The sequence below is a fragment of the Terrapene carolina genome, unplaced genomic scaffold (assembly GCF_002925995.2).
Source record: "Terrapene carolina triunguis isolate 2854851 unplaced genomic scaffold, T_m_triunguis-2.0 Scaffold234, whole genome shotgun sequence".
Lineage (NCBI taxonomy): Eukaryota > Metazoa > Chordata > Testudines > Emydidae > Terrapene > Terrapene triunguis.
This window is the reverse complement of record NW_020664585.1, coordinates 17,543,463-17,560,090: the sequence shown is the minus strand read 5'-3', so window position 1 is coordinate 17,560,090 and position 16,628 is coordinate 17,543,463. Positions and strand designations below refer to the sequence as shown.

General features: G+C 39.2%; 1 protein-coding gene across 1 annotated transcript in view; it reads left to right on the top strand.

Moving 5' to 3' along the window:
* TOP3B (DNA topoisomerase III beta) overlaps positions 1–16,094 on the top strand; it is a 21,895-nt gene extending 5,801 nt beyond the window's left edge. Inside the window, exons 4-17 of the mRNA XM_029912632.1 lie at positions 711–785; positions 1,740–1,936; positions 2,410–2,566; positions 3,730–3,843; positions 5,658–5,748; positions 6,120–6,274; positions 6,536–6,641; positions 8,306–8,452; positions 9,219–9,392; positions 10,272–10,400; positions 10,903–11,052; positions 12,224–12,324; positions 12,598–12,799; positions 15,387–16,094. Coding sequence (XP_029768492.1) covers positions 711–785; positions 1,740–1,936; positions 2,410–2,566; positions 3,730–3,843; positions 5,658–5,748; positions 6,120–6,274; positions 6,536–6,641; positions 8,306–8,452; positions 9,219–9,392; positions 10,272–10,400; positions 10,903–11,052; positions 12,224–12,324; positions 12,598–12,799; positions 15,387–15,856 — 2,268 coding nt within the window. The 3' untranslated portion in view covers positions 15,857–16,094. The remainder of the gene's footprint in view (positions 1–710; positions 786–1,739; positions 1,937–2,409; positions 2,567–3,729; positions 3,844–5,657; positions 5,749–6,119; positions 6,275–6,535; positions 6,642–8,305; positions 8,453–9,218; positions 9,393–10,271; positions 10,401–10,902; positions 11,053–12,223; positions 12,325–12,597; positions 12,800–15,386) is intronic.
* The last annotated feature ends 534 nt before the right edge of the window (positions 16,095–16,628 follow it).

The window sequence follows — 16,628 nt, the reverse complement described above, 5'->3', positions numbered from 1 at the left end:
TCACTCCCCACAAATGCAGTCTCCAGAAGGCGGCTGTATTGCTGGATGTGCAGTGTGGGGGTGGTTGCTTTTACAAAATAATACTTTTTGGAAATAACAATTTGCACTTCTGTCCTTCTGAGGATTGAGTGCGTTTTCAAATAATGAATTAAGCTTTATGACTTCCTTGTGAGATGAGATAGTATCCCAGTTTTAAAGCTGTGGAAATTAAGACACAAAGGTTAAAGGACTAGCCCAAGGTTATACACACTGTCTGTGGCAGAGCCAGGAATAGAATCCAGCTGCAAGGAAGCTGTTGAGGTGTATAGTCATTAAGAGATCCCAAATAAATAGTAGGTTTTTGCTCTGAGATTTTTCTAGTTTAAAGGCATGAGTAGGTACAGTACATTCCTACACCAGTGTGTGTTCATTATAACTATATTGATTCATAGAACAAGTTTGTTTTTTTCAGGTGGATTTTTTGAAAAGGGGGAGGGAGGAAGGAAGGTGGAGAATATGATCCCAGGTGTCTTGGCTACTAGTCCCATGCTTTATCCACTATACTCCTCTTCCCTTCTACTGTGGCCCTTCCCCCAAATAAAGTCTCTGTTTCATCACCAGTTTGGAATTTGAGTTCACAAGTGTAGAAGATAAATATACTAACATTGAAAGAGTTAGGAACAGAAGGAAGTTGCTTTTCAATTGTTGGAAAACTTTAATTTCTTTTATAGGTGGAAGGAAGAGGCTGTGACTACATTGTTTTATGGTTGGATTGTGATAAGGAGGGGGAAAACATCTGTTTTGAGGTAAGATTTTCATTACTATTTTATTATAAAACCATAACACATGTAGGTTTACTACACATTGTGTTACCAGGCATTTTACTAGTTTGTGGATATGTACTAAAGGCTACACAAAAATTAGACTAGTAGATTTTTAAGGCATGGAATAACTTGGTGAATAACTCATGGATTTTCAACATCAAGGGCACTAGTTGAAAATCATAAATCAATCTTGTAGCTTTTGTTTGTGTGTGGCGAAGGTCCTTCTACATCTCACAGCTGGAATAGTTGTTTTATTGTCTTTGTAAAAACTTGGCCACCACAGTGCTCTGTTAATTGGGAAGGTAGAAATTTTAGCTTGTAGAGGCCACCTTAAAGTGCATGAGGGATTTGGATTTGATACACAATAGGTATAGAATTAAAATTAACAATTTTTCCACAAAAGGATATAATGTATCACTTTGCACAACCTTACTTCTGTACCTATCCCACACCTGCAATTAACACACTACATTAGTGGATTTTGCTATGTTTTATTTAGTGGTTTTAATAAAATAGTGTTCATCTGCAGCTTTATTTAGCACTATCATAATGACTGAATTGTCTTTGAGGCCTTAAAAGGTTAATTCAGATTGAAGCTGGCAAACTTTTGCAGGGTGATGTTGTGAACTCTGCCAAGCAAAATCCCATGGGTATTTCTTCTTTGCACTTGTCTAGAAATAGTGCTTCACTTTCACCATCTGCCAGTGTCTAGTAAATAGGTGCTTATGATGTGCTTATTGCTTAATATGTTTCTAATGTGTATATGAACAATACTGCTCTTGCCAGCGTATTAATGGAAAAGCGTGAAATCTCATTGGTGGGAAGAAAGTGGTAGTATATTGGCTATTATTTTGTGTAATCTTTGTTATAGAGATGCACAGACACGAAAACCCTTGCCCTCCTATTACTGTTAACACATACTTCTATTTCCCTTAGGTTCTTGATGCTGTTCTTCCTGTTATGAATAAACCTCGTGGCACTGAAAAGACAGTTTACAGAGCAAAGTTCAGTTCCATTACTGACACAGACATCTGTAATGCTATGAACTGCCTGGGAGAACCCAATCGTAATGAGGCACTGTCAGTGGACGCCCGCCAGGAGCTGGATCTGAGAATTGGCTGCGCATTTACAAGGTAACAGAGAGGATTGTTCTTGTGCTGATAGTTGTTTACCTAGTTTATACATATAATATCTTTTAATTAAAACTGTAACCCTAATTTTCTTTTTAATTTTAACTTTTTTGTGAAATTTAATTCCGTTTTTATGAAAGAGCCACTGATTGTCCATTGCAGTTCTGATATATATGTTCTCTAGCTAAAGAGTCTTCTTGAACCAGGCTGTAAAAATGTTGTATACCCTGACTTCTATCTCAGTCCCTCTTCCCAGTCTCTTCAAGAAGTAGCAGGATCCTATGTGGAAGGATTATTTATTTATCAAATTGACTATTAAAGATTTTGGTCACTCTTGAAAAAATATTCTGATGTCTGTGTGTCCTTACATTGATATGTATCCATGTGAGTTTATGAAAATTTCCCCTTTTGAAGGGAATAGAATTTATTAACATGCAAAAAATTTTAAACAATTTTGTCAATATTTTCTCTCTTAGGTTTCAGACTAAATATTTTCAGGGGAAATATGGCAATTTAGACAGTTCACTCATCTCCTTTGGGCCATGTCAGACCCCGACACTTGGATTCTGTGTAGAAAGACATGATAAAATCCAGTCTTTCAAACCTGAAACTTATTGGGTGCTGCAAGCCAAGGTAACTTTTTATGCCATTCATAGTTGTGTGTTTTTGTATATGTGAAATTTAGTGCACATTTTATCAGTAAAATTAATTTTATTTTGTCTCTATGTATTAACTTATGTACTTGTAACAGCTCTCTAGAATTCAGATTGCCTATAATTTACAGTCTAATGAACTGATGGATTTTTATTCATTTTATATGCATGTGATCACTCTTCATAGAACAGATTCAAAGATGTCAGCTTTAAATTAAAGTGATTATATGCACAGTTTGTCAGCCTTCTTGAATCCTAGCAGTCTAAACTTAGATTCAGCCAGAATGATTACTCAAAATGGGTTGCTTCAGATAAGTAAGTCCCTGCACTGATCCTCTAGTTATAGTCAATACATGATTTAATTAGCCTGCCAAAACCACAGTGCTGAGCCTGAGAGTTTTGAAGCAAAGTGTAACACTCAGTGTGCTAATTGCCAGGTGAGTCCTCTGAATACTTTGGTAGCTCACACCAGTTTCACTAGCCTTGCTGGTGTTGAAGCTCTGAGAACTAACCAAAAAGTTGTTTGTGTGTACACTGACTTCTTTAAACAAGTAGTAGCAGGATGATAAAAAGCTAATAGACTGCTCTATCTTAAATGAAAAGATGAAAGCTAATGTGTGTCAGTTCTTGTTTCCTTTACCAGTCCTGCATGATATGCTTCTCCTGAATGTCAACATGAAATGTTGATTTCTGTTCTCCAAGAGCCTAAGTTTATTAGCATCTTTACCAGGATGGTGCAGGTTGATACTTTTTTACAATCAGGATTTTAAAACTGCATTGTATTAGTCATCTCTGTCTAAGATAATTACAAATGGAATAGTTATCTATATTCACAAACTATTTTGATTTATCTGCTGCCTATTCCATGTCATTTAAAACACCCACAATCACTAAGGAACTTTAAATCGGTTGTTCAACATTTCAGTTATTTGACTACTCTGCAAGTACAATGAAACTTATCAACCAGACCCTGAAACTCCAGCGAGGCCATCTACAACCCTGGCCCTAAGAATCCACATCTTTCTCAGAAGTCCATGCAAAAGGAGGCTTTAGACGGTGCCTGGAAGTTAATAATGCTTGAGTGTGTCAGCCTGTACTTAAATACAAAAAACTTAGATTTTTTTTTCCCCCTCCCCCCGAAAGGTGAACCATGAAAAAGAAAGTTCTCTCACTTTGGAGTGGGATAGAGTGAGGGTGTTCGATCGGGAGATTGCTCAAATGTTCCTAAACATAACAAAGATGGCAAGAGAAGCAAAGGTAAGAACAGTAGTAAGTACAAGTAAAGCCATATATCATATGGCTTAAGTACTAAGTAATTTATATTTTTTATCCATCTGTCTATATATATAGATATATATCTATATATTTTCCATATATATATATAGTATTTTAATTCTGAAATAGAAAAGGTATTCAATAAAATGTCGTTTTTGTCTTGGTTTTAGTTCCATTTAGTGTGCATGCAGAATGAAAGGTAGAAGAGCTATGTTTGTGGTTCACGTCATTTTAGTGTTACAGGCATGTAGTCTTCTTAGTGGAAGCCCCTTTCCCATGGCACCTAGCACACTGGGGTCCTCATCCATGGATGGGACACCTAGGCACTTGATAATACAAATAATAATATTGACTTTGGGAGTTGACATCGCTCATGGTGGAAGGCAGCTTCCTTTAGACAAGAAGTCTGTATTACTAAACCTGCTGAGAAATACTGCTTTGTCCTTGCTGAATAGATTTCTTATTTCCCAGGAGATACTTTATAAATCAGAATTTAATTACTTATATGGCAATATTCCTGTAGTGAAACGCTTGGTTGTGTGTATGGTTAGGTTTTCTGTTTTGGGAGGGGTTGTTTTTAGCAATTTTTAAATTTTACGTAGATGTCCAAAAATAGGGGTTTTCCAGGCTTTCTGTTTGTACATACTGTAAAGAGTAGTCTCTTTGTAAATCTTTCCTAGTATGCTTTAACAGATTTAAAATTTTTATTAAAGTTAATGTTTAAAATTAAATATACACAAGTTAAGAGGGAAGGTACTGTACATCTGGGGTCAGGCTTGGGTTATGAGGGATTACAGGTATCGTTTGCAAGGATGTAGAGATACATACATATCACATAACCAGCATAGACCCATCAGACAGAACTACATTAAAGCACATGGGAAACTTTCGTGTGCACCAGCAGAGCCTACACGGACCAATAATGCATTTAAGAAATCACACCCCAGTAGTCCACATTGCTGCATAGATAAGCCCTTAGATACAAGTAATAATTTCTGGTATTTTTCAGATAAACATCTGGAGATTTTGGGGTGGGTTTTTTTTGATATAGTGGGTTTTTATTGGTAAAACCTAAAACAGAAGCCATACATACATAGTATTGTACAGTCTGTATAGCCAATTAACTGCCAGTTCTATTCTATACAATACTTGTTTGACAGTATGTTTGGATTTATGTGCTTAAAACCAGCAAGTTTCCAAGAATGTGGATGAAGCCTTTAAAAATGTGGATCATAGTTAGAACTGATACTGTATTTGGATTAAGGACTGAATCATTAGCTGATTGAAGTGACATGCAGCTGAGGGGGTGGGAGGTAAAGATGTAATAATATAATATATGGAGATACCCATCTCATAGAGCTGGAAGGGACCCGGAAGGGTCATTGAGTCGAGTCCAGCCCCCTGCCTTCACTAGCAGGACCAAGTACTGATTTTGCCCCCTCAAGGATTGAACTCACAACTCTGGGTTTAGCAGGCCAATGCTCAAACCACTGAGCTATCCCTTCCCCTGTCAGTAAGCTACCTCTCGCCATCTTCTAACTTTGGGGCTAAACTGGCCTCTAGCACAAAGACATCTTAGGGCCAGGTTTTCACCCTTTACTAAAACTTCCCTCAATCAAATTTCCTTGAAATAAGAAATATTTTAGGACTTGGGGGACACTAGCCCAGAGAATAAAACAAAATAGATAATACAAGCCTGTGTAGTGCTGTTAGGTGATGAATTATGAAACTAATGCTAGTATCATGAATTAAACACGATCAGAACTTACTGGGGAAATGCTGTTCTGTTTTTTAAGGTAGAATCTGTGAGTAAGAAGGAGAAAGCAAAGCAGAGACCACTGGCGCTGAACACGGTGGAAATGTTACGAGTTGCCAGCGCTGCTTTGGGTATGTAGATAATGTGGAGATATAAACGTTTCAGTTTTAAAACTGTTCTGAAGAGAAAATGTGTTGGGTTCTGACTCATCTCATGAAATAAATGAAGCACATTTAGAACACTTTGTTAGCATTGCAGGCAAGTGATTACTAGCTACAATGTAATATAAGATCATTGTTTTAGCAAAGCAGAATTGATACAATTTAGAGAATTTGTCAGCAGTGAAGTGTTGGGTAAAGTAGCAGATTCTGGTCATGAAATGCTTTTGTAGAAAATACACACACCATAGTAGTGCATTTAAGACCTGTCATGGGGAAATGTTTGCTATGGCAGAGATTAATCTTCTTCATAGCTCTCTGATTTTTTTTTTTTTTTTTTCCAGGAATGGGTCCACAACATACTATGCAAATAGCAGAACGACTTTATACTCAGGGTTATATTAGCTACCCTCGAACTGAAACAACCCACTATCCTGAAAACTTTGACTTGAAAGAATCTTTGAGACAGCAGACTAATAACCCTTACTGGGCAGAAACAGTAAGTATATGAAGCAAAATTTGAAATGCTTTACAAGTTCTTTCTTGGCCAGTGTTCTAGGAAAAACAGTATCAAGAAATCTATGCTCTCAAATAGCACAAGCATCTCTTAACGGTCTGTAGACCTAAGTAGTCAATATACAAATTTGTAACTATTTTCTGTGGTTTGTGTTCTTATGGATTTGATCTGAAAAGCAGATTAGTCTGTAGAGAGACTTGATGTGTTAACTTGTTTCTGCTTTCTCCTTTTCATTTTGTGTAGGTAAAGGCATTGCTGTCAGAAGGTGTTAATCGTCCAAGGAAAGGTCATGATGCAGGGGACCATCCTCCAATTACTCCAATGAGAGCTGCAACAGAAGCAGAACTAGGTACACACAACTCTTACTATAAAAAATAGAGTAGTTTGCAAGAGGGTTGGGTACCTGAGACGGTTTGGAAACTCCAACTGGTATTTTCAGGAAAAACTGAGTCACTGATCCTGTTCTGGTGGTATAATAAAAAAATACAGTAAAGTTAGTGACTTCACCGGAACTCCTGAAAAGCTGAAATAGAAGTATAAGGAACAGTAGATTAACGTACAGAAAACTACATTACATTAATATTGAAAATTGACTTAAACTCATAATGGCAAGGAAATTCAGAGCTAAAGATGAAATACTATTCTTGTGCCTGTATATTACAGTACCTTTAAGTTCAGTGGGCAATCAATGTATGCTGTAATACCAAAGCTTGACAGAGTGGATTTAGAATAGAATAGCAGCTTTTAAGTCTGAATTTATTTTCTATGGGATTGTAAGTGAAATATTTAGTAAAGTAACTGACTTTTTTTGCATTTTCTATAATTTGTCTTTTTTATTTAAATTAATTTTTGCCTTTCTGTACTCTGATTTCTCAAAGGGGGTTTGTATAGTTCAAAAAAAAAAAGGATAATCTATACACTGTTGTTTAAGAACTGTAATTAAAATCTTTATGGAAAAGAGTTGCTGGCACTAATCTATAGTTTTAACAAATGCCTTCAACTTTCCATAAATAGATCAGTAAAATAGTCATAGCTTCAACAGAAAAGGCAAGAGTGTTAGGGGATTGAGTGATTGCATAACCCTTTTACAGAGGCCTACAGCTAGGTAGAACATATTGGGCATGGGAATGGGAATCAAGAGCTGTGATTTTTATTCCCAGCTGTGCCGGTGGCTCATTATGTGAAATCTTTGCAAGTCCATTTAACCTTTCTGCAGCTCAGTTGACCTACCTTAAATTGGGGATAATGATGTTTACCCACCTTTGTAAAGTGCTTTGAAATCCGCAGGTGATGCTATAAATGCTGCTAATAATAATAATAATAATAATTAATTATTTATTACTATTACAGAAGCATTGGAAACTCAATGAAATGTAAGCTATGACTTTGTGCTAAATTAAAACTAGCAAGAGGTGAGCTATTGTAACACTTGTGCGAGTGGCCACTAGAATTTAGTAATAGGACTAAATTTGGGGTTAGGTTTTTGCAGTGAGATACAGCAATAGTATTCTAGCACTAGAGATGCAAGTTCAGATCCTGATTTTAGATCATAAATAAAAATAAATGTGAGGATCTTGGCCTAATCCTGTCAGTTGCACACATAACGAAATCAGCTCACAAGATAGCACAACTGGGATTCTTTGCTCAAGAGGGTATTGGCAGCAGTTCTGTAGCAGACATGTGTGAGGAAACTTGTATAGCACTTGCCTGACCTATGCCTAGTTCATTCCAGTGCTGCTAATCTTTCACTTTCATGAGAACTAAGGTGACTCATAGCTTAAATAAACTAAAGGTGCTATTGTGCAGAATTCTAATGTGTTTTGGGTATACAGGAACTTCAAGAAAGAAACATTTAAAGAGTAAATAGGTAAACTTTTAGATTTGTTTAACTTTAAGTGCCAGTTTTTCCTGAAAAGTTTATAGAAAACTATATATTTTTTTTTTTTAAACAAGTATTCTGTAGAGCAACTTGAGTAGATTTTATGTGGGTAACAAGGTGTTGTGTGTCTTCAGGCGGTGATGGATGGCGATTATATGAATATATCACTAGACATTTCATTGCCACTCTCTGCGCTGATTGCAAATATCTCCAAACCACCATTTCTTGTATTATTGGTCCTGAACATTTTACCTGTGTAGGAAAGATGGTTATTTCACCAGGTAAGGAAAACATGGGAACAACAGTTTTAGTTATGACTTTCTTCTCCCTCTACCCCCAAATAAAAAGTTGAAGAGAAATTAAATTAAAAGCGGGGGTTTTGAGGCCAGGGGTGGGGAGGATTTAAAGCATTTTATTTTTTTTGGAATATTAAAAAAATAAAAAATAAACCAACTCTTGCTCTCATCCCCACACTTGGATTTCCCAGTGTGACCCATTTTAGGAGTTCTGTTCCAGTTGTGCCCACAACATGCTAAGAAGCGCTGCCCCTGCACGCAGAAGGAGACACGAACTGTTTTAGATTGTATGCTCTTCAGTCTTTTATTTATATTTGCTCAGGCAAACTCATTGTTGGTGCTAAAAGGAAATAATTTAAGGCTTTGTGCTAATCTTGCCTAATCACACTTGGTATTTTAAAAAACCCCTCCTGCCCCTTTGAAGTTCGATCTCACACCATTCTATTTCTGGCCAAGGAGGGCTGACTTTTGGGGCCTGCCAACAGCATTCCAGAATCAACACAGAGGGGTTAATGTTGGGTGGTGGAAGCAACTCCTTCTACAGATTCAATGCATTATTTCCTTAATGCTCCCAGCCTTGTCTTAGGGAACAGGAATCTGGTATCCATGATCTTCTGTGTGGCAGTGCAAACAGCCATTAAGTCAGCTTCTCAGCCTTGACTTGTGTAGTACAGCCCCAGTTAGAATTAGAAAGTATCTTGCCTAATGAAAGTTGTGGAATGGTTCAGTTTCCATTTATTTTCATTTACAGGGTTCACCGAGATTATGCCATGGCAAAGCATCCCGTTAGAGGAGAGCCTCCCCAACTGTGAGAAGGGAGATGTTTTCCCAGTCAGTGAAGTAAAACTGCTGGAGAAACAAACAAATCCTCCCGATTACCTGACTGAAGCGGAACTCATCACACTGATGGAAAAACATGGCATTGGTAGGAACTTGTCTCCCTTACATGTAATACTCCTCCCAGAGGGCAAGGAGTTGCCCTTCTGAAGTTTCTTTGTCAGGAATGGCCTTTTAGTGTTCCTGTAAATATGTTCAATGATGGCTTATGTTTCCTCTCAAATCACAAAGTCCTTGGCATCTTTTAGGTGGCCTTCAAGAATCTGCCTGCACATTTTCCCCTCCTTCTCTCCTATCCTCATCTCATTTCGTGTCCACTACTCTTATGGCCAAGGAGCACCAAACCGTATTCCTTGTATAACCCCATCAGTGTTACTCCTCAATTAACCAGAGATTATATGTGCTCCCTCCATCCAGGGACTGACTTCCTGCTTTTACAGCATGCTTTGTACATGTTGGCTATGGTATCTTAATGTAGCATGTACATTTCAGTATTATAATACTTATTTTTTACCTAAACTGTTTCCTAAGTAGAGTGAACTGCACACCTCCTGAAAAGGCCTAGTTATCCCCCTTATTCTAGTGGAGTTTCATTCATATATATATATATATATATATATATTGGTCGACAACATATAATACGAGAAAACTGTTGCCATAATAGTGGTCTCCCTGGAAGCAGCAAAAGAGTTAAAAGCAAAGTATGTGTTGCAGAATTCTTGTAACTGAAAAGTCATTCCTGCAGATTTGAAAAGAACATATGAATTATTAAGCAAGAAGGGAAGAAGTAGCTGAGAAATGGAGAATGATGTGGAAAAGTGAGGAGAACTGAATGTTAGCCTTTGCCCAAGGCATGAGAGAGAGTTAATGTCTGACTTACAACCAGGAAAGGGGAAGAGAGACTAGAATAATTGCATGTAAAGTTGTAATTTGTGTTCAAGAAGGATGTTGTGTTTGTGTGTGACAGGAACTGATGCAAGTATCCCAGTTCACATTAACAACATCTGCCAGCGGAACTACGTCACAGTGGAGAGCGGTCGCAGATTGAAACCTACAAACCTTGGCATTGTTCTGGTTCATGGTTACTACAAAATAGGTCAGTTGCTGCTGTTTTATTTTCTGTCGTTTTCTTTTCATTTAATTATGTTCCTGGCCAACTCTGGACACCGAGGGATTTTAAGGCTCATTCACTACCCCAGACTGCAGAGCTCATTCTTGTCGTGGAAGCATAGAATTTAGGCTGTGCACAATTTGTCCCCCCACCACATGCTGAGCTGCAGTGATGTCTGGAGAAAGCCTCTTCTTCACCCCCTGGGAGAGTGGAAAAGCACAATGACTGCATCTCTAGGGACAGGAGGGTTCATAGAGAAGAAACCAGGTAGTAGACCTTAAAAGCTACTGCCAACTTACAAATCACATTTGTCTGAGAATGATGTACTTGTAATCCCTAGCATTATAACTAAAAATTTGTCTTTTTTTCAGTTTGCATTCTTTGTTCATTTGAGAGCGATTTGTCTGACAAATCCCCCCGTGTTGTCTGCCAATCTCCCTTCTTGTTTAATTGCTGCTTCCCCATTGTCTCTTTGACTTTCTGTTAGATGCAGAGCTGGTGCTTCCTACAATCCGCAGTGCAGTAGAGAAGCAACTCAACTTGATAGCTCAAGGCAAAGCAAACTATCAGCAGGTTCTGGAGCACACCCTTGATATCTTCAAAAGGAAGTTTCACTACTTTGTTGATTCTATTGCAGGTAAGGCTCCTTCACACCTAAAGTTCTCCAACTCTGGCTAATTGTTGGTAAGGAGTTGAGAGAATCCATAATTCTTTAGGAGACTTTTCAAGGGGCTAGGTACATGGAGAACTTGAATGAACAGCTGTTAACAGGGCACTCATTCTGGAGTGCCTTTGAGTGTCAGGATGCAGTGTCACCAAGTCCAAATGAACCCCTTCCAGTGTATTAAAGAGTCCAATAAACGAACAGTCTGTCTGCCCTCGCTTAGGGTCTTCAGCCCCAGCTCTGGGCCCTTTAAATTCAGCCCTTTATTCAGGCTCCCAAATAAGCTCCAGACCTTTCTTGGGGTTTATGCCACTTTACCTGTGGCTGGTTGGGAACCCTGGGCCACCCACTGCTCTGGGTTCCAACCCAAGGACCCTATAAACAGCCATGTGTACTTCTCAATTCTATGAGTTGCTGCTTCTTTCCTGGGCCCTTTAGCTTCACCTTTTATCTCAGGGTTTTATCTCCCCTTTTATCTCTTTCTCCCTGAAAACCCAGCTTTGCAAAATGCATCCAGAAAACGAACTGTGGCTATTCCTTACATTTGTTTGGCTAGAGAGGAGCAACCTGCCTTGCCCCTCTGATCCTACTCTGAGCCAGGAACTGAAGTGCTAAGGGAAGACAGCTCCTCTTATCTGGGCCAGCAAGGTCCTGATTGGCTGTTACTAGCCCTTCAGGCCCTTGGAGGGCCAAGTCTATGTGGTTTCCAAAATAGCCACTTTGAAGAAGCCTCTGCAGACAAACTTGGTTCTTGGGGTGGGGTGTAGTAGGACAGCGGGGCCCCCAGCTGGGAGCTGCTAAGGCTGAATACACTCCATCACAACAGCGCACACACAGTCGCACTTGAAATCTGTCACCTGGATGCATGGTGGGTAGGTATTAAGAAGCAAAACACTAAAACTGGCTGAAATATATTGTGTCTTATGCATGCTCATTTCAGCTCTTTTAGAAAGCTTTTTTAATACATATATTTGTTTTGCAAACAGAGTGTACAGATACAGCATGTTTGTCACTAAATATTGTATCTGCTTCTGGCCCAACAGACTCCTTTCTCAGACTTTTTGTGCAGAGAAAGGGGTGATGTTCACCATGGGGAAAAAGGTAGCAGCAGGGTTCCAACACCTATGCAATTTCTTTTCTGCAGGTATGGATGAATTGATGGAAGTGTCTTTTTCACCATTAGCTGCCACAGGGAAACCTCTTTCTCGCTGTGGCAAATGCCATCGTTTTATGAAGTACATCCAGGTAAGGTAACCTAGAGATTGAGTTTGTACTTCAAAAGTTACTTGCTGAAGATCAATAGTTAAAAATATCTTTTGCCTTAATACATTTGGGTTCATCTGTATCTCGTCTCAGATGCCTCTCTGTAAAACATAATAGAGCTTCTCCAAAGGCCCAAAGGGGGTTCTCCCCATGGAGCAGACCAGGTGGCAATAACAGTTGGGTTACTGGAGGTTTTGAACCTTACAAAGTGGATCAGAGCTGTCGCTTATTTGGAGATTCTTCTTCTATTTCCAGGCCAAGCCAAGCCGTCTACACTGTTCTCACTGTGATGAAACATACAGCCTTCCCCAGAATGGTACCATCAAACTCTACAAAGAGCTACGTTGCCCCCTGGATGACTTCGAGCTGGTGCTGTGGTCTTCCGGATCCAGAGGAAAGAGCTACCCACTGTGTCCATACTGTTACAACCATCCACCCTTCAGGGACATGAAAAAAGGTAGAGCTTCCATTGAGAGAGAGAATGATCAACCACATTGTAACCATTTTAAAATCAATTGTTTGTTTGGTCTTTTGTGATGCATTTTTAGTAGATTCCCAGTCAGTGGTACAAACATTAAAATGCTGTTCTGTTCAGTTAAATAACTTCAAAACCAAATCACAAGTGTCTATATCTGTTGCCTCCCAAAGGTTCCATATCAAATATGCCGAGTTTAGAGCTGAAAAAGTGCTTTTTCTAACCAAGTTTCTAAAAACAAGCTGGGGCCTTCTCTCTGCCCCTTGATTGTCACTAACAAAGGTTCTGCAATTGGATTTTAGTTCAGTTAATGATGCATGAGGAATAGTAGAAACCAGTTTGTTCTTTCACAACTTTATTGGCTCTTCTGTGCTAAAAGGAATTATTTAAAATTGTTCATCAGCGAAGTAATTGGCTATGACTTAAAGATACACAGGAACAGATCTCTTGAGTAGGAAGGTGCTATTTTTTTCAGTCACATTTCTGGCTGTTCCTGCACTTAAGAATCTAACAGGATTTCCTTGATAGATCCCTGTCTACAGGGATTGATTTTAACGTCTGAACTAATCTTCTTGATACTTGCTGTGAATTTCCTTTAGACTGAGAAAAGATACTTGCTAGAGCTGGTAAAGCAATGAGTTAAAGGCAGGGAAAATAGGGGATTAACGAATTTTTAAATTCTTTTTATTCACTAACTTTTTTAAATGTGTTCATTATTAGCTCAACTCTAATTTTTAAAGTTATTTTTGACCATTTTACTTTGATAAATTCCACCAAGTTTGTCTGTGTTGGCAAAATATTTGCCACAGTTTCCCAAAATGAATAATTTATTTGAAAAATATCATGATATTTATCAGTCTCATATTTGGCCAGTTATGTTAAAAATAGAGCCTTTCTAAAAACCCGTAATGTGGAGTGGGATTTTTTTTAAATATGAAAACCCCTTTACTGTTGTTTGCAGTAATGTATTATTTTTCAGTTTATAAAGTGGGCACTCTGAGCACTGGATGGACAACTACAGCTGCTTTTATAAATCAAAATAAATTAGAAAGCAGCCTCTCTGCACATGCAGGGTATCCTTCATAGCACTCAATATATTCAATGCATCTTATTGAGCGTTCCGATGAGAATAACTTGCAAACTAATATGCAGTAAGTTTCATAGATCTCATTGTGGCAGACATGGAGCTGCTGTGTAATAATTTTATGAATTCTGTGTGTGACCTGAGCAGTGAGATAATCACTGTGTAGCTATATTGGGTTATTGGGTCATCCCATAGGAATGTATTGGTCTAGCTTAATAGGAGGCTATTGTAAAAGCAGGCAAGAAGGAAACAGAATGGCTCTAGATAAAAGATCCTGAGAGAGAGGAAGGGAGGAGTTGTCAATGAGCTGTCCCTGGAGAACACAGACTGACAAGTTCTGCAGGATTGTTTGAAACAACTGGGGCCTTCCCTGGCTTCAAGGGAATGGTAAATTTAAGGGAAAGACAGTAGTGTGTGTAGCTTTGGTCAGTGTCTTAAGACCTTTTTCTCTGAAATGCTTTGGTTCTAAATAAACAATACTTTTCTTTGAGAGGGCTCTCTGGTCACTAGATACCACTACTTGTAGCTCCTGGAGGAAAGGGAACTACAGGTACTGAACCTAAGTCAGTCTTGCAGAGGCAATCATGGTTGGTACACAAGGGACTGCAGCCCAGGGACAGGTCTGAGAGTGCTGGAATCGTGTGATTTTTACCACAGGCAAAGTGGTGGCTCACAGCCTGATACCTGAAAGAGGAGTGCACTCAAGGAGAGACAGGGAGGGGTCAGAGGTGCGTTTAGCCTGGGAAATGTGAGACTAACTTCTAGCTAAAATGCCAGTTTTTCATCATCATGATTCTTGTTCATATTAAGGTAACCCTTAGAGGCCTCAGTTGTGGATTGGGGCTCCATCGTGGTATGGTAATACAATACACACACAATAAAAGGTGGTTCCCTGCTCCAAACAGCTTACAGTCTCCATATGAGACAACAAGTGGACATAATAAATCTATTTTCAGTGGGACATAGTGTATTTTCATTACAAATTTCTCCATTACTCTTCATTGTACAGTGACATTGAGAACTCTTCAGAGCAATCACAGTGGCAGTGCAGGACAAGAGTTTTGCATGTCCTACTTCAGCTCTACCTTAGCTATGATTCACTGATACTGTAAGCTCCACTGACTTCCATGGAGTAGTTCCACAGCAAACATCAGAATAGTAATGGGTTGATCGGAATGGGGTCTTACCTACTTAAGTCTTGGACCCAATTTTATATCATTGGGTGATTTTTATTTTAACATTGGGGGGGGGGGGTGTCTGTTACTCCAGAACCACTGAATTCTCCTTGTTTCCGCATCTAGATTTCTGAGCTGAGAAGACTGAGTTAAGCCTGAGACTTCACCCTTAACCCACTGTATTGTGCATAGGGCTCTTGGGGTATATAGAATACATTTAGCTCTGTTTAAATCCTACATCACATTTCCTGCAAAATGCAAAAATAGAACACGAAGTTTTCTGATGATGTGGTTTTACTCTTTTCCCTAGGGATGGGCTGTAACGAGTGTACCCACCCAACATGCCAGCACTCGCTTAGCATGCTTGGAATCGGGCAGTGTGTGGAATGCGAGAACGGGGTTCTGGTACTAGACCCAACGTCAGGTCCCAAGTGGAAGATGGCCTGCAACAAATGCAATGTGATTGTGCACTTCTTTGAGAATGCGCACAAAGTGCGAGTGTCGCCAGAGACCTGCGAGTCATGTGATGCGGCCCTTGTGGATGTGGATTTTAATAAAGCTAAGTCTCCCCTCCCTGGTGATGAGACACAGCATTCAGGCTGTGTCTTCTGTGACCCTGTGTTCCAGGACCTGGTGGAGCTTAAGCACGCTGCCACGAGGCACCCTATGCATCGTGGAGGACAGGGGAAAAGGCAGGGTCGAGGAAGAGGAAAGGGCAGGAGACCCAACCCAAAGAGACCCAAGGACAAAATGGCAGCTCTGGCTGCATACTTTGTATAATGCTCACACAACACGTATTAAAAATTAAACCTTGTATAAAATTTTGTTTTCTTCTCCGTGCATTTTAAAAATATCACTGATCATTTAAAATTTCTTTTTTAGAAAAGTAAAACAGTTTGGATCTTTGTACAAACTTATGTTATTCACACAAATGCAAATACTAAAAAATCCCCCTGGGTGACCAGTCCTGACCAACTACCTGCTTCTGAATCCTTTTAAAATTTGACCTGGAGTTCATTTATCTGGGCACAGTGCATGGAGGGGACGGAGGAAAATTCAGGAAACTTACCTATAAGAATTACTTGTACGTGGCAGAAAAAGAGACGTAAACTCTCCCTTTGTATCATTCTCTAGTAGCTTTTGTCAGAGCTATAAGAGCTGATTCAGATCATTGTCCCATTGTTGTAACCTTAAGATGAGGCTTTGAAAATGAGGCTCATTTGTGTCTTTTTAGGATGGGTCTCCAAAAATGAGGAATGATGATGGGCTGTTAAATTGTCAAATCAGGACCTGCAATAGGAAGAAAGCCGCACTGGTCACTTCAAAGCTGTAATTACGTACTGGATGAGGAAAATGTTGCCCACGGATTTGTAAGGAGTATGAAGATGACGGTATGACAGTGAACATTATAGAATCATAGAAATGTAGGGCTGGAAGAGACTTGGAGTCATTTCATCCATCTCCCCCATGCTGAGGCAGGTTTAAATACACACCGTCCCTGACAGGTGTTTGACTAACCTGTTCTTAAAAACCTTGAAAGATGGATATTCCA